Source organism: Synchiropus splendidus, chromosome 1 (genome assembly GCF_027744825.2).
Source record: "Synchiropus splendidus isolate RoL2022-P1 chromosome 1, RoL_Sspl_1.0, whole genome shotgun sequence".
In the NCBI taxonomy this organism is placed as follows: domain Eukaryota; kingdom Metazoa; phylum Chordata; class Actinopteri; order Syngnathiformes; family Callionymidae; genus Synchiropus; species Synchiropus splendidus.
Genome location: NC_071334.1, coordinates 11,798,282 through 11,819,025, shown reverse-complemented (window position 1 = coordinate 11,819,025; position 20,744 = coordinate 11,798,282). Strand labels below are relative to the sequence as shown.

Sequence of the window (20,744 nt, the reverse complement as noted above, 5' to 3'; positions counted from 1 at the left end):
GTGACGTATTTGTTACCTGCTACAGCAAACAATAGTCCCCTTGCGAACACAGGTTAACATGGGTGAGAAAACGTGTCAGCCTCAGATCCTGTGCAAAATATCCCACGAACTAAATACAATTTGGATTATTTTGATCCCACTAACTACAATTAACCGATTCCTTTTATATATATATATATATATATATATATATATATATATATATATATATATAAATTAAGGAGTGAGAAAGCTCAGGAAAGTGCCATTGTTTACATCACACATGACAGTTATACGCACATGGGGATAATTGACACATAAGAAGACATGTGGTTCTCCAGCACAGTTTCGACTGTGGACTGTGGATTTCGACATACAGGCAGATCGGACTGAAACATGCTGGAATCCATGTGCACTTCTCAAACTTTAATAAAAACATTGCAGGTTCACAACGACATTCCACTTAAGGATTATTTGGCTAAACCAGGAAACAGATTTCATTTCCTTTTAATGAAACCAATTCCAAAACAAAAGCTAGATTTTTATTTGTATTTTTTTTAACACGCGTGAGAGGCACCAATGCGCATTAACAAGCCATTCATAAAAAGAAATTTGAATGCGGAAACTATTTTAATAAATAATTCAAATGAAAAAAAAATATTTCCATAATACTAGATAGAATACTAGATAATTAATTTCATATTTTAATAGAGCAACATTTTAAATAAAGGCTTTTTAGAATTTGTGTGAATCACTGCATCTAATATATAATCTATATTCAATACAACTTTGCATGGACAAGACATTTTCACATTTGGTTCCGTAAAACAGCTTAAATTTCTTGGATTGCATTTTCATCACAAGTAAAACACGGGGGAAACAAAATCAGATGACTTAAACAACAATTTCAAAAGAAAGGAGCTTTGCTCTGAGAAACAGGAAGCTCATAAGGAGTAACAGGTATTTAGGAAACAAATGGATTTCAGTAACACCTTACACAACATTAACCCATCATGCCTGTGAGGAGTTTGAGGAGGCAAGAGTAGCATTTCCGCAGCAAGGACAGGCAACATGTCAGGATGAATCGGAACATAGAAAAGGTGCTCAGTAAAACAAAAGCCCTCACAAAAATAGACATTTCTCCCGATGACTTTAACACATGTGGACAACAAACAGACATTGCACATTAAAAAAGGCTTTACAGTAAATTTCTTGCATTAATCCTGGTGTACATCTGCTATGAGAAAACCTTCTCATAGTCAGCTATGCGCGTATTCATGGAAGAATGAGCCAATATCGCTCCATCACAGTGTGCACACTTTCTCAGACACATTGTTTATTACACAATATTATATGTCTTCCACTTATCTGGCATTAAAGGACATCAAGCAAAAGATAAAAGAGTTGTTGCAGGCTGCAATCCAACTGAGAAAACTTAAGAAAATATTCAATTAAACCAAACAGTTTTGTTCAGTGGAAGGTAATTCTACAGCAAGAATGATCACATTAGCACAGAGATTAGAAAGTTCATGACGGAAACTAGCTGGAAATAATTATGATTATGCAACTGTGTATCCATTTCATGGTTATAACCCAGATAAAATGCCACATAAAAAAGATATACATGAAACTTTCTTCACTGAGGGGAATAGTACCATTGTGGGAGTAGTAACACAGGGATTAACTGTCTATTGAAGACGTTGCATTGCCAAAAAAAAAAAAAAAAAAAAAAAAAAAAAAAAAAGACTGGATAACACTGATCCACGTCACCAAACCTGCCTCACATTCACGGCTACGGAGCTTTCAGGATTCAGTCATGCTTTGTTGACATACAAATATTTCTCAATGTGCTACATGGACCTCTTGAGTGAAGTAACATACTTCATTATCATTTCCCTTTTTTATTGTGACATCAAGCTGTACCTTTAATATACATAGTTAGATTTCCACCACATAGAATCTGAGGTAAAAGGAGATCTCCTTCAACTGGACACAAATATACACTGCTACAATTCTTCACTGATCACTTGCTTCATCTTAAAAGTCCTTCAAGATCTGAAAAGGTTTCACTTCACTAACATGATGTCGCAATTTGAATATGTTCTTATCACAAATCTTTCCTTCAAAACTGTTGCATAATGGACATAAGCATAATAATAAATAGCAGATTAAACAGTCAGGCAGATTGCGATTATTCTCTGAACAAATTAGGAGTTTTAATCGAAAGACACTGTGATGCCAAATCTAATCTCCCCAAACTTTTGCACCGAATCTCGACTACAGACATTAATTATCTACTGAGATATGATCAAACGTTTTTGCTAAAATTGCATGTGTAACTAAAACTCAACATAAAAGTTTCCGTTCATCAAAACAGAACATCAGTATCTTAAATATTTGCCTGCTTCCACGCATTTTTCCGTACGTGTGTCTCCGTGTCGATTATTTCTAAGCAAAACAATTTGTGTCAATAACAGCATACATGCGCAATGACGGCGGTGTTGGAAGTTGTCCACTCCAATCTGGATACAATGAAAATCTAAAACCAAAAAAGCCACAAATGTGCTTTTTCATGAATGTCATTCAGAATACAGCATTTTGACTATGGATTGACAAAGTCGCTGACCCCTCTGCTTCAAAGAAAATGGAGTAAAACAGCGCCAGAATTCACCACCAAGCATTCCTTCACCACCTTATTAAACTTCCAGAGTAATGGTACTTTAAAAAGTCTTATCAACCAATACAGGCAGTCTGCATTTGTGCCGCTCCATAAGAGCATCTAGTTCATTAAATAAGTGGATAAAGTCTATAGGATTCCAAGGGGCCAAACACACTACAAAAAAAGTTACTAAAAAAAAAAAAAAAAAGACAGCTGAAAATGACAACATCTTGTGCAGCACAAGGGGAGTCTGCATAATGTGCCTGTATGTTAGGTTAGTGCTCACTGCCCACTAGATCTCGGCAAGAAGGACCTCATTCAGCTGAATGTAACGAAGGAACTAGGCATTGTTGTTCTGTGACAGCGTCCGTTTCACATAAACCCCTCGAGAGAGTGCAAATATCTAGAAACTCATGAGTCCTGGAGGGACTCAGCCCCACTCACTAGAACTCTGCAAACTCCTTTGCGCACTTTTCTGTTTGCGACACACGGATGTCCTCCTCTTCATAGTCGTCGAAGTTACTCGTGTCGCCTGGTCCTCTGCACTTCGGCGTGAAAGGGGCTTCAACCTAAATAAAAGGATTTACATGAGTTTCCAAACATAAAACCATCAATTGTGTTTTTTGTTGCTTTCCGACATCAAATATCAATGACTAAGTTGACTGCAGCTATATTTTTTTTCCTCCTCCCTATCGCATGACCTTGATCAATGTAAACCCACAACACGCTTGCACAACTCAAGATGGCTTCTTTAAAAGTAGATAAACTGAACTTGTGTGTAGCAGAATCAATGGAGATCTTTCCTCGAGGAAAAGACATTTTACTCAAGCAAGCTTACTTGTACGTCACGTTTTGGACGTCACATTTCAGTGAGCGAATTTTGGGCATTTGTTGTATCCAATGAGGAAGTATTAAAAAAAACGTTGCACGCTAACCAATCAGATGCAAGATTTGACAGTGACATATGCAAGAGAGGATGATCGAAGCAGTTGCAAGAATTAAGGATAAAGAGACTGAGTCCAAAGAATTTTTATCCACGCTGGTTAAGAGGTACATTTCTGCCTCTGCCATGTTGACTTGACACTTAAGATCAGACTTCAGAAAACTGAACCACTTTTTTCAACATGGGAGAAGAGAAGTTGAAAACAAAGATGACTCGAGGGCATATACTGCGATAAGTCGTGTGAACAACACACAACAGTTAGGATCTTGTTTGACACTGTAGGGACAAAGGAATGTTTCTCCTTAACAAGGGAAATTCAAAAACAACCTGTCCAGAAAGAAACAGTCTTCGACTTTCTGACCCATTTCTTCACTCTGCGCTCAATTGTTTCCAAGTTCCAAAGAACAAAATCCTATCACTGTCACCTGCTAGTCCGCCCCTGGACATTTTCCAGGTACATCCGGCAGGGAGGATCCAACAGATGGAGACCTCCAATCAGGCTTAAAAATAAGTTGGAACTTTGCTGGCCAAAATGCCCATGAAAGGAAAGTCTAAACTAAAACTGCAGCAAGATAGATAACAGACGACACACAAAAGAAAAAAAAACAGGAAATTAACATCTAACATGCTACCTTTCTCTCGTAGATGGCGATCCAATCTGTTGTTGAGAACCACTTGTGATTCTTAATATCATTCACACCATTTTTCAGGTTTCCAAATCTCTTTGTCAAGTCAACCTGAAGCAGATTTCTCAGTAGATCCTTCAGGTCAGAGCTAAAGTGCGAGGGGAATCGTACCTACAGACACAAAGAAGATAAAAAAGGACTTTTAAACAGCTCAACGGCACATAACAGAAAACAGTCAAGGCAGATTATACCTTGCCAGACACAATCTTTTCATAGATCTGGATGGGCTGATCAGCGAAAAAAGGAGGATAGCCGGCAGCCATCTCATAGATCAGGACCCCAAGTGCCCACCAGTCCACAGCTTTGTTGTAGCCCTGAGAAAGAACACTGTTAACTGAAGCACTTGGGCTCCACATGGCGCTCACACAGCAGCCGACAAACAATAATGATGCCACAAAACAGAGGACAGACCTCATCAAGGCTGTTTTTACCTTGCTGAGGATGATCTCTGGAGCCAAGTACTCAGGAGTCCCACACAATGTCCAGGTCCTGCCTTTTACTCTTTTTGCAAAGCCAAAGTCTGTAACCTGTAAAGAGATGAATCGTGGGCATCTTCCAGTCATTATCAAGTCATTTGGAAAGGCTGCTGACCTGGATGTAACCATGTTGATCTATGAGGAGGTTTTCAGGCTTCAGGTCTCTGTAGATGAGGTCTAAGGAGTGGAGGTACTCAAAAGTGAGTACTATCTGAGCTGCATAAAATCTTGCATGATGTTCGCTGAAATTATTAAAATGGGATATTGAAGAAAATTGACAAGTCGCCCTTTTTTTCGACCACACTATGCAACATACCTGAACCTGCCAATGCGCCTCAGGTGAGAGAACATCTCTCCACCTGGAACATACTCCATCACCATGTACAGATTTGAGTTGTCCTGTTTCAACAAATCAAAAGAACAATTGAAACGCAACATGATAAATCCTGAACGCACATAACTTTATACAGAACTGACAAATGTTACGCTCACAAGGACCAGGATTTGGTTTGTGATGAATATGAAACAACGGCACTTGCCTTAAAAGCATACTCCAGTCTGACAAGAAAAGGGAAGGAGACAGCCTGGAGTATTTTCTTCTCATTGAGGGTGTGTTCTATCTGCTTCAACTTCACAACCTGAAATGTACCGCAGAGATAGTTAGTGGCACTGTAGGCTGAGGGTGGTTCAATTATCAGCCACAGAAAAGGTGTTTCAGAGGTGTTATATTTCCAAATGAGAAATCAGATTCAAGTTACTAATCCAAGTCACTGTGCATTGCTATTTTTTATCACTTTCCCTTATCAAAAATATATATTCACTTTCTTCTCAAGCGTCTTGAAGAGTGACATCACCTACAGAACAAGGCGAAATTTTGACATGCAGACACCTCATGTGCCAATTGAGGGAGTTGACACTATGAGGTGAATTATGAATGTGGATCACTCACTTACAGTAAGTACAGGTATTGGCTCCAGGTACTTTCTATGTCAAGTGATAGACAGGAATTGTTTCTTCTCATGGCTTGAATACGCTGTGGCATGTGATTTTTTTGTTTTGCAAAGAGTTACAAAAAAAAAAAAAAACAACTGCTTGAAAAGAAATAACTTTTGCTTTTTTGTAGTCATGTTTTTGAAAATGACGCTTCATATTTAAATTCTAATCGATCAAACTGTTTATCACACATCCTTGTGTTTTTACAGCAATTCAGATTTGATATTTTTTGCACTATTTTAGGTGCAATGTGTTCTCAGAGTGGAATACTCTCATACACACATACACAAGTGACTTCGCGATCTAACCAGTTTTTAGCTACTTTTGAAATCAGTAACAAAGTGAGAGAGTAATCAGGGATCTGTTGCGTCATACTACGCAAGACGAATCTCGGTGTCAAGAACAGATGTTCAAGGTCTTTGAATCCACTGCATTTTGATTCGGTCTCTGCCTTGCTGGTCTCTGGATTTAATTATATTTATATAGACCAGTAGCTGTGATTGTTAAAACCCGATTAATCATTGTTTTTTTTTGTTTACTAAATTCATGGTCTTTGCTGATATTCCTGGTCTTTTCAAATCTAAATGTGGACGGTAGTGTGTCCTTGACAATTCATGGAAAGAGACTAAATCGAGTATCAGTGGTGAAATTTGTGGGTTTCCACATAAACAAGCAGCTCACATGGAAACAGCACATTGCAAACATATATATCTGTGTATAATGAACAAATGAAAATTTACTACTTGAACGACAGAGCATTGAGAACACTGTAATGTACTCTGATACTCCCACACTTGTTCTACGGAGTCGAGCAGGGGGGAACACCTTCCAAAGTAATGCTACAAGATTACAGAGCACATACCCATGAACTGTTTACCAACAACATGCTACAACCACACTGAGACTAATGTACACTGCAATATCGGGAGAAAAAAAAATGTGGAACACATTGAAATGAAATGAAAAACCTGCACAACATGAGGGTTTTCAAGAAAATGGATCAGACACACAAAGGACTAAAACACGCAGAACCTTGTTTACATCACAGACGAGGGGAAAAGAGAGCTCTGACTGTGAGATAAGCTACTGTAACTCTGAATGCAACATTAATGTAATCAATAATCACCTCCGCTAATGATGGAGGATATGATTGAGGGTCTCCGTCTGTCCATTTGTATATAGGACAACTCTAAACCGGATGAATGTATTTCAATAGAACCTATGTGACTGGTTGCCTATGAAGGCATTTGAGTTTGGTAGTGTCCCGTGAATTTGTTTAACAGCAATAGAGGAACACGTATGCAGTTGTCCTGGGTTAGCTGGTCTGGCCTACAACTACTGTTTGAGGGCCACACTAAAAGAGGAAACTTATTTTTATTAGTTTAAAACAATCTGTACTTGTTATTTCAATGAAACAAGGCTTAGTCCTGTTCAGGGTTGTGGGGAATACTGGAGCCTATCCCAGCGGTCAATGGATGAGAGGCATGGATACACCCTGGACAGACAGCATGGCAGATACATTATTCACAAACACACACATGCACACTTAAGGCTCCAATTAACCTAGTGAGCATGTGAGGCTGTGGGATGAAACCGGAGTACCCGGAGAATACCCACAGAGGCACAGGCAGAACATGCAAACTCCAGAGCTGAACCCTACCATACATTTCCATACACTAAAGCAGTTAATATTTCACCAAAGTTCTTAAGAGTACTTCAGGCAATTCTACACTGCTATAGAATTACACAGCAGTGGAAGAAGAATTTTGTTGCAGTTAAAGGGGATAGATATACAGTACAATAGCAGTGGTCATAATATTATGGCAGAATGTTGAATATGTGCAAATAAAAGAAGGTCAGAAGAGGGACAGTACACTAAAGCAGCATAAGGAAACTCAAAAAAAGCTTTCACATCCGCATCTACTGATCAAACCCAAAGCGATTCAAGTTTTCAATAACGCTGAAAGTACATAAGCGGAAGTGTTCCATTTCCTGTTATGATATAACGGCTAACATGCTGCAGGCTTGCACACACTCATTTTTTTTTTACATTCTGCAATTCCATTTCAACAACAAATACCTACCTTTTGTTTGTCCAAGATCTTCATGGCGTAGAACTGGTTGGACCCTTTATGCTTGACCAGCATTACTCTGCCAAAAGAGCCTGTGCCAAGAGTCTTGAACCTATCGAAGTCATCCAAGCATGTTGTGCTCTGCAGGAAAGACAAATAACTCTAAATCAATATAATTTTAAAATGAAGAATGGTCTTGTACAGTTATTTTTAGCATGTACTGCATTCAAATACTGGATGTCAGTACCTGAGGTGGACACTCCCATTTTCTTAAAAAATCTTCTTTGGCTTTAGCTAAAAACTCTTTCACTGCAAAAAAAGACAACTTTATTAAAATGAATTACTTCAGACCTTTTACGTGTCAGTGAAGGGTCAGCAAACCAGTTCATGTGTGGGAAAGTGAAACACTTGATATGTTCAGGAGAAAGAGGCAGGCTCAGGCAAATGTCAAGTACAGCGGAGGGAGGCCTGCTACTTGACGGAACAAGATAAAATACCTCCTGAACAATTACCACACATCAAGACAGTGATGCAAATCGATTTTAACAGGCCAGTTCAGGGGTGGAGACAAACTGTGTATGGCATGAAAGAAGGAGCAAAAATGGAAAGAACAAGACACAACACATTCAACACAACTATGGTGCAGGCATCGTGAAGGTCACAGCAGACATGAGACTTCCAAAGTCACAGTCTTTTGGAGTCTTTTCATCGTGAATGTGTCTCACAGTGACTTGGGAATTCTCAATGTGATGCAAGCCTACCAAAAATCTCTACAGTTCATCAAGGATTTGCAGGAACATTGACCCACATGGATGGATATGACAGAGAAGAGAAAAAGAAGAAGCATTTATGAAGCATTTCAAACAAGACACATTGGAGATTCAACGGCTTCGACATACACAACAAAATACAGAAGGCAACATGAAACTGGAAAAAACCACATACATTTTTTATATTCTTTAGAAGACCAAATTTTATTTTTAACCTTAAATAGACCAAATAAATCTGGTTTCATTGAGTTTGAGCTTACCTTACCTTATTTTTAATAATGGCCTATGTGCAATGCCCTAGGTCAGTCCAGACCTTTCCACACAACTAGAAACAATCTCTGTGCAGCAACTTGGTAAAAATAACAATATTGATTATCCACTGATGAGCATCAGTGTCATCCTGATGAAAATTTGCAGTATGACGCCTGGATTTGTTTTCCACAGGGTTCAAGCTGTGGGCCGCTGCTGTCCCCTTGATCAGTAGCCATACCTGGAGTGCCAATCCTAGATCTATGTCTGCGTTCAACACAGCGAGAATAAGCTCTTGTCCACTAACTGTCTCACACTGTGAGCTGACTGTTGTTGTTGTGACTCAGGGTTACGAAATGTAGTCTCTAGAGTCTGAGACTGACCAAGAAGTAATGCCACTTACTTAACTTATCCCACATGATGGTGAACTCTGAGACAAAAAATGTGTCGCCCTCATGTCCTCTGTGTTCTTGGCTATTCTTACGGCATCTTTGAAAAAACCTGCTTGCGAAGGATTGATCCTTGCCCAGGGCCATTTTGAGACAGGGTTTTCAGGCAGAAAAATGCGAAATGATTGTTACTTCCTGTATGCAGCCGAGTGCAAGGCATGGCTAACCGCTGAAGTTAAGCTTCCTGTTTAAGCACATCACTTCAGTCTGGTGGGTTGACTTCACTATTCACAGCTGATTTTCATATGCAGTGAATACATAATATACAGCACAAGTCTAACCAAATTTCCAATTTATGAAACAGGAAAGTAATCATTGCAGGACAATATTCAGAATAATAATACATTAGCTTTAAATTTAAATTAATTAGTTCATTTTTTTTGTTTTGATTTTTATTGTAACTGCTTTTATTGGCTGGGTTAGGAGATAAAAAGGTATACCCTTCATAATGTCAATACAGTTCACTGCTCATGTTTTTTAAGGGATTGTACTGCAAATCAGATTGTTGTTTAGAAGTGGAAAAATATTTTCTCAACATATTTAATCTGTTAGCCTTGAAGTTAGGCCTGAAAAACAAAGATTAAACTATGAACTATCGAACCAGAAAAAAGCACCAAATAAGGGTTAGTTACATCATTAGTTCAATGAGAAACACAGCCCATCCCAACAAAATTTAAATCAAATTGAATGCCAAAAATAGAATCGATTTAGGAAATCTGAATCAAAACCTATAGTTAGGTAACTGCTGAATTGTGGCAGGTACATCAAGCAGTAATAGCATAATAATCACACACTATGTTCAAGGGTTTTTGGACTATAAGGTCCCTTTCCTGAACGTTAATGTAAAAGTAGTGAATAATGTATGTACGTATGTACATCATTATATACATACATACATGATCACTACTGATTAAGAAATCCAAGTAGTGATTAAGAAATCCCCGAAAAAGCTGCACTTTTTGCAGCAGAAAGATGCACCATATTACCAACACTAGATTCTAGAGCACACAGCTATTTGGTATTATATATTCCAATCATATTTTGTAAGGACAATACAAGGAACCTCAAGAGACTGTGGTCATTTATATTTATTTGTATATTATATTCGTAAATATCATCACTATGAAAATCACAAAGTCCGGTAGGTAAAATCAAATCGTTTTATTTAATTCATGATTGCCTCAACACTTTGGATGCCTGAGATTTTTCTATGACACAGGCGACTTAGTGATATTTTGAAATATCACTATTTCAAAATAGCTTTAAATGGTAAGAGAGATGTAAAGGCATACAGTAAATGAGAGCTGACCTTAAGTTTGGGATGGGACTAAACTCACTCATCTGATTTGTGTGTCTCATGATCACCAAGTGGTGAGCGGAAAGAATTACACTTTTACAGATGTTCATCTAGTCCACTGGAATTACTCTTCCAATCTCTCAAGCAACAATGATGATGATCACAGTCGGTTATGACAGTACCGTGATGACCACTGATGCTATTCGCAATCTATTTTCTCTTTCTTTGTCGGCAGCTATGTCTGTGTTGTGTACCATTACTGGCTGAATAATAAGTGCTGTAGCGTGTAGATGTAGATTTTTGTTTAGGAAAAGCAGTGAATCGACACGTTCAGGTTTCAAAGCAGGATCGCTGACACACATACAACTAATGTGTAATAATAAGAGGCTGGAGCAGCGTAGTGTTCTCCTCTTCACTGTAGTCTGTCTCCAATCAGTAATGATTTAGTGTGTAATACTGCTTACATACAGGCAAAGACTGTTCATCACTATTATACGTTGATGTGTAGCCAGTCACAGATTCGGACTTGTGAATATCCGCGACACTGTCCGCAGCGCTGTGTTCCTGTGTTGTGGTGACGTCATGGATTGGATGTCGGACAGTTTGACAGTCTCCGCTGCGGTGAATAAAAAAATACGTCACGGCGACAATTCTTGTTTAGATAATCAGAACGTGAAGCCCTGAACTAACTAACTTCAAATCCTGTGCTTGCTGACAAGATCTAAATCAGACGATGACATCAAAAATGTCTCATTAGCACAGCTCGATCGAACAACCCAACTCTGGCTCAGTGCTTCAGTAACTGCCACTGTTATTGAGAGTTGAGTGATAGAGTGTGTATGAGAAATACAGTCATGAACGAAAAGTCCTACATAATCGCGCCACAATCCTTCGTTTTGGTACTCTTTGGTCATGTACTTGGCAAATCACATGGGGTATTCTGAATCGATACTGAACTGGCGGAAGGGGAAATCACCAAATATTATTTTACCCACCTGTAATATTTTGCTTCTGAGTCAGTCAAAACAGCTCCCTTGTTATGCTCGTACTATGAAACTACAAACACCCTAATCTCCTCAACCTGAGGTGGGATCTTTGATCACTCCAAACCTTCATATAACCGCATCCACAAATGTTACTTAGATTGTTGTTCGCCATCTGATGTATAAAGTAGTAACTACATCAGGGTTGACAGTTGAAGCTTGGCTTATTTATATGCAGCAATTCTTGCAACGTAGTGCATAAAGGGTTAAGTATTTTAAAAGTCTTTATACACAGGCTTGGGAAAATATACTTTAACTCAATGTGAAAGAAGACGGGAGAAAAAGATATATTTGCTGACCTTTATCATGATGTGGAATGAAATGTTTGTATTTGCACAAACTCCTCTTTGCTTACTGAAAACAGTTTAAAGGAAGGGCTGGCACCAGGAGTCCCAAATGGACACAGGCCAAATGGAAAGGAGGTCAAGAGCAGTGTTCAGCAGACACATGGCAAGCACGGTACAGTTTAGTGGATTAGTCTGGCCATTAGCGAAGAGTACACACCAAACAATTCAAGACAATGTTTGTGGTAGTAGGTCAAGAATTATTCATTTTGAAACGCTTTTTCATCGTAGATTATATTGAATTTTTTTTTTCTTAAATTCGATAGAATAAAATCCAGTTCAACCTGACGGATTTGACATCTGCTACCTGTTGTTGCTATTTGTATTTTTGCTATTGTATTTATTAAATGACCGGATAAATCAACTGTTAACCGAGTATTCAACGAGAGAGAAAATATCACATTACACTCTGCAAAATCGAATCAAATAAAGATGATAAACCGCAGCGATGTATAAGCTGCAAATGTGACTGAGACGTTTATGTTATTGCTGTGAAGCTGACGCTGCCGTCCATCCTGTCATGTGTTGACAGAAGACAGAAGTTAGCAGCATCACCCAATATTGGAGAAGCATTCTCACCACATTAGACTGGAGGACATAGACTACATCTTCGTCCTGTAAAACAAATATGCCCCTAGTCTCCACGAACTGTGGGGACACTGCTAACACGTCTCACTGTAAGCTAACGTCGCTAACACTAAGCATCACAACCTAGAGTCGACCGTGAAAGATGAAGCTCACCGTTTTCTTGTTCATTTCCCTTCTTCGCAGTCGCTGCGTTCCCCATCTTGGGAAGACAGGGCGATGCAAACCTGGCTAAAAGCGATGGTGACGATGATGATGGTGATGGCGAGCCTCCGTTAGCGAGCTAGCTGGGTGGCTAACGAAAACATTTAGCTCTTCTAGTTCCAAACAGAAGCCCAGTCTTGTTCTGCTTACCGTCTAATTTCTGCAAATGGTTTCACTATGTTCCTGATGTTCAAGAATACATCAATAAATGAAACATGATTAAGGAACTCCAGTCAACCCGCCTGCTGTCGTTTTATGGTGCGTTTACGTCATGTGGGAATAAACAATGTATGTTGCCTTCAGCATCAGTAGGAAAACGTCACATTCCCCAACTGCTTTCCATAAAGAAAGAGGAAAACATTCTGGAAACGCGTCAAATACGAGAAATAAATAAACAAACAAATGACACATATTAGAAATAATTTAATAGAGTATGACAAAGATAGTATTACGACGCTTTATCCATGAGTTAACGGAGTATAGGTACGTATCTGCCTGTGTGCGCCTTCCCAGCTTAATATTTTATAACCCATGTAAATAATTTGAGACTTAAGCCTCTAATCAAAACTACTTTGATCCTTTAATGTTGCATCTTTGCTACCTGCATTCTTTGACTTTACTCTGGACCCAGTCCTCTATCATAGGACAGGTAGGGTGTCACAAATAAAAGAGGATATTTGATGTGAAATGCATTACCTACAAGGGGAAAGGACTGACCACAGCACTGTTAGTGGGGCGTCATTGTGACACTGACAAGACTGGCCATATTGCTTGAAGACCCAGAAGGCAAGCCCTTATATTACATCTCTGACAAATGTATTACAGCATGTTTAAGGGAATTAAAACAAAAAAGAAAAACGAACAACATCATCATCTAACATTCCATTTGGTCTTCCAGGACTCCTGTTTGCATTATTTAGTTTTGTATATCAGTATTTAAATTTTCAAAAGGGCTTTTCAGATGCATTTAAACGTTACATTGAACATGTATAGGGTTCTAAAATGATACACATTTATTGTACATGGCCTCTTAATTGAAATTGAGTTACATGAGAAATAGCTTGACACATTTTAAAACTTCTAAAAAAAATAAACTGGAAAAAAACTGCACTTTTTGCTGTTATTGTTGTAGCAGCAGCAGCAGCAGCAGCAGCAGCAGCAGCAGCAGTATTCGTAATATTTATTTTAATCCCATACCAAACATACAATAACTCTTTAATTTCCACTATGACCTGGGATATCGAAAAGGGATGGAGAGAAGAACAGTTCTTATTAGTTCTATGCCCCTTTTTAAAAAATGTATTTCATTTTTCCAGACTGGTTGTCATATTTTTGTGGTTCTTAATGAAGTCCGAGTAATGTGAGTAAGCTGCAGTGAACATTGTTACCTACAATAGGAACACACACAATAACTGACCATTTTAAGAATATAAGTGACTTATTCACTTCTTAAAGTGAACTTCCTCAGGAACACAATTTGACACAAAGCAAAAACTGATGAATTCAAGGTTTTCTTTGTGTACAGCCTTTGTCCAAATTCGATCTGAAAGTGCAACAACTGAAGTGAATTTTCAGTACTATACAGTTACTCTAGATTTAAAACATGGCATTAATGTGTATTGGAAATCATGTGCTGAGCTATTGACCTCTGAGCTGGAAGCGTCAGCGAGGTTGATTTTAGCACCACGGTCAGCGACACAGTTGCTAGGGGCCCCTCTGTGTTGGTAACAACGAATGCGTGGGTGGGGCCTCATCAAGTTTTGAGTGAACAAGGATTTAAGGCTTGTGCCAAATGCATCTAATCGTTGACCACAACAAAACACGGGGAGGCATCGTTAGATACTGAGATCAGCCAACTTCAGCAGTCGCTTCCCCCCTCTGACCGGAGGAAATGGTTTCGCCCATGGACTCGCTCCAGCACTCATATCACACTGGTTGACTAGAACATAGAGATTTATACGTCAGTCGGCTTTAACGAAAACCTAGTTGTCCTCAACACCCCACTTTCCACACTGTTGCCTCGTGTGATCACTGACGAGGCTGGAAGTTCGATAAAAAAAGCGTATTTCCATGTCACTGTCGTTCGGATGAGACCACCATCCAAAGGGCTGTACTCCTCAAAAACAAGGTAACGTTATCCGGTTTTATAAACGGCGAGTGATTTGTGCTGTTGCAAACATGTACTTTGCTGCGTTGTCGATAATATTGTGAGTCTTTTGAGCGCGGTCCTTTCACCTGAAGTACAAAATTAGCCTGCTAGTCCACGTTAGCCGGAGTATGCTAGCCGCATCACCTGCACAGATTCGCTGACAGCTCATATGTGAGAGCAGTTTAGTCTAACAAGAACGAAAATTGGCGTCTGTGTATGTGACTTATGGGGGGTGGGATGTCTTTTGTTGACAAGATTTCACGAAGGGGGTGGCCTTCCATTCTTCAGAGATCTGGAAGATACCACCCCACGGATCAGTTCTCACCGCTGCGCGTGCTACCATAGCATCTTTAGCTCTTGATGTCTTTAAAGTATCCTTCACACGACCCCTGGCGATGCCTTGGTTGGCAATGCATGGGAACTAAAATGATGAAACTTTGGTGCTCATCACTGAACACACTCTGCTCACATGCTTATGAATCAGCATGGAGAAGCTCAGCATCAACAGGACAGAGGGATTACATAATACTGTTTGACATATGGTTTCTGGCCGCTGGACATATGTGGGAGATAAAGCAACTGGGGAGGGTGAGAAAGTAAAGTCGCACACTGGAATCCCTTCAACTTGTTAGACGGAGCATTTTCACGGAGGAAGTTGTGGTTTTAAATGCCCTAGATTTAGATGGGATTTGAGTTTCATTACCCTGAGTGACAGTGGTGATTATAAAAAACCTAACTCATGATATTGAGTGTTTGATTTCACATTTTCAATCTGTTAATACCTTACATGATGAATTTGATGGCATTTGTATGACCATTATTGACATAGCATGGCCTCATTATTGATCAGTTATTTACTTCTCTCTTCTCTGGAGTAATTTTGAAGTTCGTATCATTCGACACATTTTATTAAAAACCCTCATAATAATATTTTCATTGCTGTTGACACTGAGTTCCTCAGTTTAACTCCCACTGTTGCAGTGTACATTTGTACATTTATCGCAGTGTGGTTCTAGCATACTGTCCAGGTTGTGTGGTTATGATCGCTAACTATGGGGAACATAAAATGCATATATATATATATATATATATATATATATATATATATATATATATATATATATATATATATATATATATATGAGCAGCTTTTCACTTTTTCAATCTGTATGATGTAAGAAGAGATATGGATGGAATTGTATGCCTTGGAATCATTAAGAAGCCATGTCGTATAATAGTTATACAAATGGCATATAACGTGTCATGTAATGTTTACAATGTATTAGAGGGGACTGAGCTACACATTCTATAAACCAACAATCTATTTTCCCTCTTCTTTTCTGCTCCTCCACATCAGGAGTTAGTTCAAACAGTCTTTGCAGATGATCCGGTAGCAGTCCATTTCTGGCTCTAACCAGCAGTGTTTCTCTTCTAGCTCAGGTAACTTCAGTAATAGTGCTTCAGCTAACAGCTCATTCATACATGTTCTATATTCTGCCTTTCTAATATAATACATATAGTATTTTCCTGTAGACAAAGACAAAGTCCATCAACTTGCTGACATATATATTAACAACAACCAGCAACTGAATTGAGTAGAATATTTATGTTAAGATTTGCCATAAACCTGGTGAGTTTGTACATTGTCACTCCTTGCCAGGGTTTCTGCGGTGGCGTGTTGTCACTACCTATGACAATCCCAAAACGAGGGATTGCCCAGAGGTGGAATTTTAATTGGATGTCTGCATGTCCCTTGCAGTCAAATTTAGGTTGGGACTTGGATTCTGTCCTCCTCTTTTTCGGCTCTTGATGACCATAAATCTCTGGCTGTGGCTTTCAAAGGTTGTTTCTGCTCACTGCTTCGACTCTATACTGCGATATATTTGATGCTTTCTCTAAGGCTCTTGGATCACCTTCACTTTATCTATAGCTCAAGAGCTGATTGTTAATTTATTTACCAGAGTATTTACAAATATGGGACAAAATAATGGCAACAGATAAATTGTCTTATTTGTTTTCATCACTGATGTTCATGTCGTTTCTATCATATATCTATCATATCATAGATTCTGACATCGGGAGACAGGATAATTTTTGGTGTTTCTTTCATAATGGCATTTGGATTCAGGATTTTTTTTTTGTTTTTACTTGTTTGATTTGATTTGACCACATATCAATTAGTGAATCAGAAATTTAGGACTGGGGCCTCCAATGTAGTGGATTTAGCAAGATGATAAATAAGACTGCAGAAGAGTTCAAGTCCATCCTTTGTTAATAAACCTAAAGTGTCAGATAAAATGTTTGACACCATTAGTGCATCTATTCCTTTAGATTCTGTGTTTTCATTTGAGAGAACTGTATCCTCTTGATGAGCTGAGAAATAGGCGTCGACAGTAACCAGTTGATGTAGGGCTTCTTTAGCTGATGTAAATGTTTAATTTTGATGCATTACTTTTGTGAGAGAAATTTATTTTCAAAGAGTCTCAAAATTGTGATGATGTTATTGTACTGCTTCAGCATGCCGTGGGTTGATTCTTCCTACACTGGAATCTTCTTATATCAGGGTGAAGGCGCAGAGCGGGCACAAAGTTGGGTCACTGGTTTGGTCTAATTTTATCTTCCACAGCTACTGAGAACGTTTACTCAGCTATGTTGTATTCTACTTTCAAACACGATTTAGCAGTGGTAGTGGAAGTAGAAGTTCACTTTTTGGGGAACATTTCTGTAACAAACAGGGTGAAGCTCGTATTTTCTTCTTCTATTTATTAAAATGTTTGTATGACTAGCCAGCAATTTGAAAGAGATGTTCATTCGTTTGTGAATGGTTGCTCACTACCTGGTGGGAATCTAAAAACTGACTTTTTCTTGCTCTGACAATTATATGTGTCAACAAATCTGCTCCACTCAAAGCTAAGTGGAGTTTCCTGAAGCTTTTCTATTGATTCTGGGATTGACGGTTGCTTTCAGAGCTTCTTTCATGTCAGGCAGAAAGCAAAAGACAAAGGCGCTCATGGACAGAAGGCTGGTTGTTAGAGAGGAATTGTCATGAGAGGTTTCGTTTTTTTTTTTTTTTTCTTAAAATTTGGCAAGCTGCTTGCCATTGTAGTCTACCAAAATTAACATCACAATGCTAAATGTAATCTGATTTTCAGTTTTTATGCTTTTGACTCAATTTCCCGAAATAAAAAGTCATTTCCATTAACACAAGATGAATGTTATGATAATCGTGCTGACCTTAAGCTTCTCTTTGTTTAAGTATGTGACATAACTACATTTTAAAAGACAGCTCTCTGCTCATAAGCTGATTTAAAGCATCATTGCCAGTACTTGAGACCAAGTTTTCACTTTCACTGGGGGTTGGTTTTGCTATTTAATTAAATAAATGCAATTAAAAGAAACTACTGTAATAAATAGAATGACCCTGTATGATATTTTGCCTTTGATTATTTTATAATAATTGCAATTATGAACTTGAAGTAACATTTTAATTTTTTTTCAGATTTCTCAAGTGATTTAGTTGAGGGCCTGATTGTCATTGTTATTTCAAATAATTTATTTGTTGATTTACATGAGCGTACACAGCTAAAGGCATTCACGGAACAATCAGAGTCACGATCACCATTTAGACAAATGCTCTTTTATTTTCACATGCACTTGTTACAGCATGTCGACACAAGTGTGTTTGTCGAGCAGTGTCTTCACAATAAACTCTTTCACTGTTGGTGACATGTTCCAGAATTAGTCATCCACATTGCCACACGCCGAGAGCCTTTTAAAAAGATCTGTTAGCGCCATCTGCCGATGAAGTCTTGCTACTGCAGTTTGGTTTGTGACGGCCGACTGATTAATTCGATTAGATGGCCTTTATGTGGACCGTATTTAGATTTCCGAGTGAAAACTACTGAAAACTAACGAGAAATAAACTAAACCAAAAAAACATTAATGTTTATTTTGGTTGGGATTTTTGTCATGTTGGCTACCTGCATCACTATTAGTCTGGTCAGAATTTTCTTTCCTTTCTCTTTTTCTTATTTATTTCTTCTTATTATTAATATTATTTTTTCATGAGTTGTCTCATCATAGACGAAACAAAACTGTGTGATCGTAAAACAAATCACGTTCTGTGAATATTTGAAGTCACACTTTATGGTGTATTGCATCTATAGCTGAAACATAGCTTAATGGTATGTTTTTTCCACAGATTGTGGATATCCTATTTTGAAAATTGTTCGATAATGTTTTTCTTCTGCTTCTAGAAATTAAACTTTGTGTCGACTTAAGAAATACACATGGATTGGCATAATCCTTGGGAAAAGATTGTGGGGGAGAGATAACTGGAAGTTGAGGATTAAGAAGATGATAAGGAGCAGCGGTGGTTGGTGCAAGAGAATGGAAATATGAAGGATAAAGAGGGTTTATATTCAATGACAAGTGAAGGTCAGAGTCAAGTCAGGTACGTGGGTTCATGATGACAATAGATATTAAGAATACAATTTTAAATAATGGTGTATCAAATCCCATAAATTAAGGGGACAATGAAAAAGAGATGATGAAATAATTATAAGGCTGATCATTTCTGATGAAATGACAAAGCTTTTTGATTTCGTTTTACTTGTGGTTGTCAGTCAAATTATATTGATATCTATGCAGCGCACACCTTTGAGTGTACAAAAGTAATCAATCATATAGAACATGTAATTTCCCAAATTCTAGTAAATAAGATCTTTATTTTCTTGCAGCAGTTCATAACTAATGGAGGACATTTAATGTAATGTAATCCAAATAAATGTAGGACCTGTAAACTACCATATCTCCACTAGAGGCTACTGTTGTTCTCTTTATGGGATAAAGAAGCCTGCGATCTGCTTCTGTCGAAGGATATGTTAAAGAATGAATATAATAGAACATTACATTTTCCTTATTTTCCGAATTTTCAATGGTGTTGAAATTAGTACAATTAATGGGTTCTTTAGTGTATACATGCTGTAATCCTCTTTAAGATAAAGTGGAAAGAATTGCTTTAATTTAAACATCCCTTTAAACAGGAGTTCCCTGATCGTTGGCGCCTCAGGTCTGATGGAACTAATGAGAGATATTCATTCATGGATCTATTCCAGAGTTGTACAATTCAATTGACTCCAGAGGCACCTTATAAACTGGGACTTCCATGAGGTACGACTGAAGAAATCAATGATAACGATTTGAATATATGGAAAAAAAGCATTACATATATTTACAAAAGGATATTATGATAGTATAATACTTCCTTTTTCTTTGACAGACAATACATTCATACATATACGTAAAATCACAAAAAGGCCAATTGATTAAAACAAAAACATTACTTAAACTTTAATTAACGTAATTTAATCATCTAAAACGTCAACAAGTTATATTTAGAATTGAAAAGGGCATGAAAAATAAAGATTTTATTAAAATAGTAGGTAGCAAAAGCTAGTTTGGTTGTTTCACTTCATGAGGGCCTCATGAATACAGACAAAGAGCTTCATGTGGCCCCCAGGTCTGGTGTATAGTGTAGTCTCCATTTAGATGGAATTGTCAATGAATGCTGGCAAATAAACACAAATCCATAATGCATTTGAAACCGGTATGATTTTTATTCAGGACAGCAAATTTGGCTAAAATGCTGTAACGAAACCACAACTTAATCCAGCCAGTGGAGGAGAAACTGGCCCACCAACCCTCTCAAGGTGGTAATTCCCCACATTGCTTAGAGCCAAGAGCATCCATTTTGCAAACCACTGATGCCATCTGCTTGAGTAAAGTCACCTCACAGCTGTAACAGGAAAGCTACCCCGGCCGGGTGTGAGGCATAGTGAGATGTT

The 20,744-nt window shown here is 38.2% G+C and overlaps 2 protein-coding genes across 8 annotated transcripts in view; one reads left to right on the top strand and one right to left on the bottom strand.

The window, feature by feature from the left end:
- Positions 1-15: 15 nt before the first annotated feature.
- On the bottom strand, positions 16-13,018 carry prkacba (protein kinase, cAMP-dependent, catalytic, beta a). 3 transcript variants are annotated; one of them, XM_053862328.1, is made up of 11 exons: positions 12,900-13,018; positions 12,702-12,840; positions 8,056-8,117; positions 7,821-7,949; positions 5,283-5,381; positions 5,060-5,142; positions 4,859-4,985; positions 4,699-4,794; positions 4,459-4,581; positions 4,214-4,378; positions 17-3,207 (listed from the first exon to the last, which is right to left on the bottom strand). In XM_053862328.1, the coding sequence occupies exons 2-11, from the start codon at positions 12,745-12,747 to the stop codon at positions 3,082-3,084; spliced, it is 1,056 nt and encodes a 351-aa protein (XP_053718303.1). In that variant the 5' UTR covers positions 12,748-12,840; positions 12,900-13,018; the 3' UTR covers positions 17-3,081. The 3 variants fall into 3 exon arrangements, with proteins under 3 accessions (XP_053717441.1, XP_053718303.1, XP_053719133.1); XM_053861466.1 differs by lacking the exons at positions 12,702-12,840; positions 12,900-13,018 and adding an exon at positions 9,231-11,179 and having other exon boundaries at positions 16-3,207; XM_053863158.1 differs by lacking the exons at positions 12,702-12,840; positions 12,900-13,018 and adding an exon at positions 8,570-9,207.
- Positions 13,019-14,649: 1,631 nt separating this feature from the next.
- Positions 14,650-20,744, top strand: part of ttll7 (tubulin tyrosine ligase-like family, member 7) — a 67,096-nt gene continuing 61,001 nt past the window's right edge. For 3 of the 5 annotated variants that reach the window (XM_053856992.1, XM_053860296.1, XM_053859467.1), the window contains exon 1: positions 14,650-14,877. The gene's annotated coding sequence lies outside the window, so the exon portion shown is untranslated. Of the gene's footprint in view, positions 14,878-16,255; positions 16,339-19,154; positions 19,352-20,744 lie in introns of all 5 variants that reach the window. The other 2 variants (XM_053858569.1, XM_053857806.1) reach the window with 2 other exon arrangements.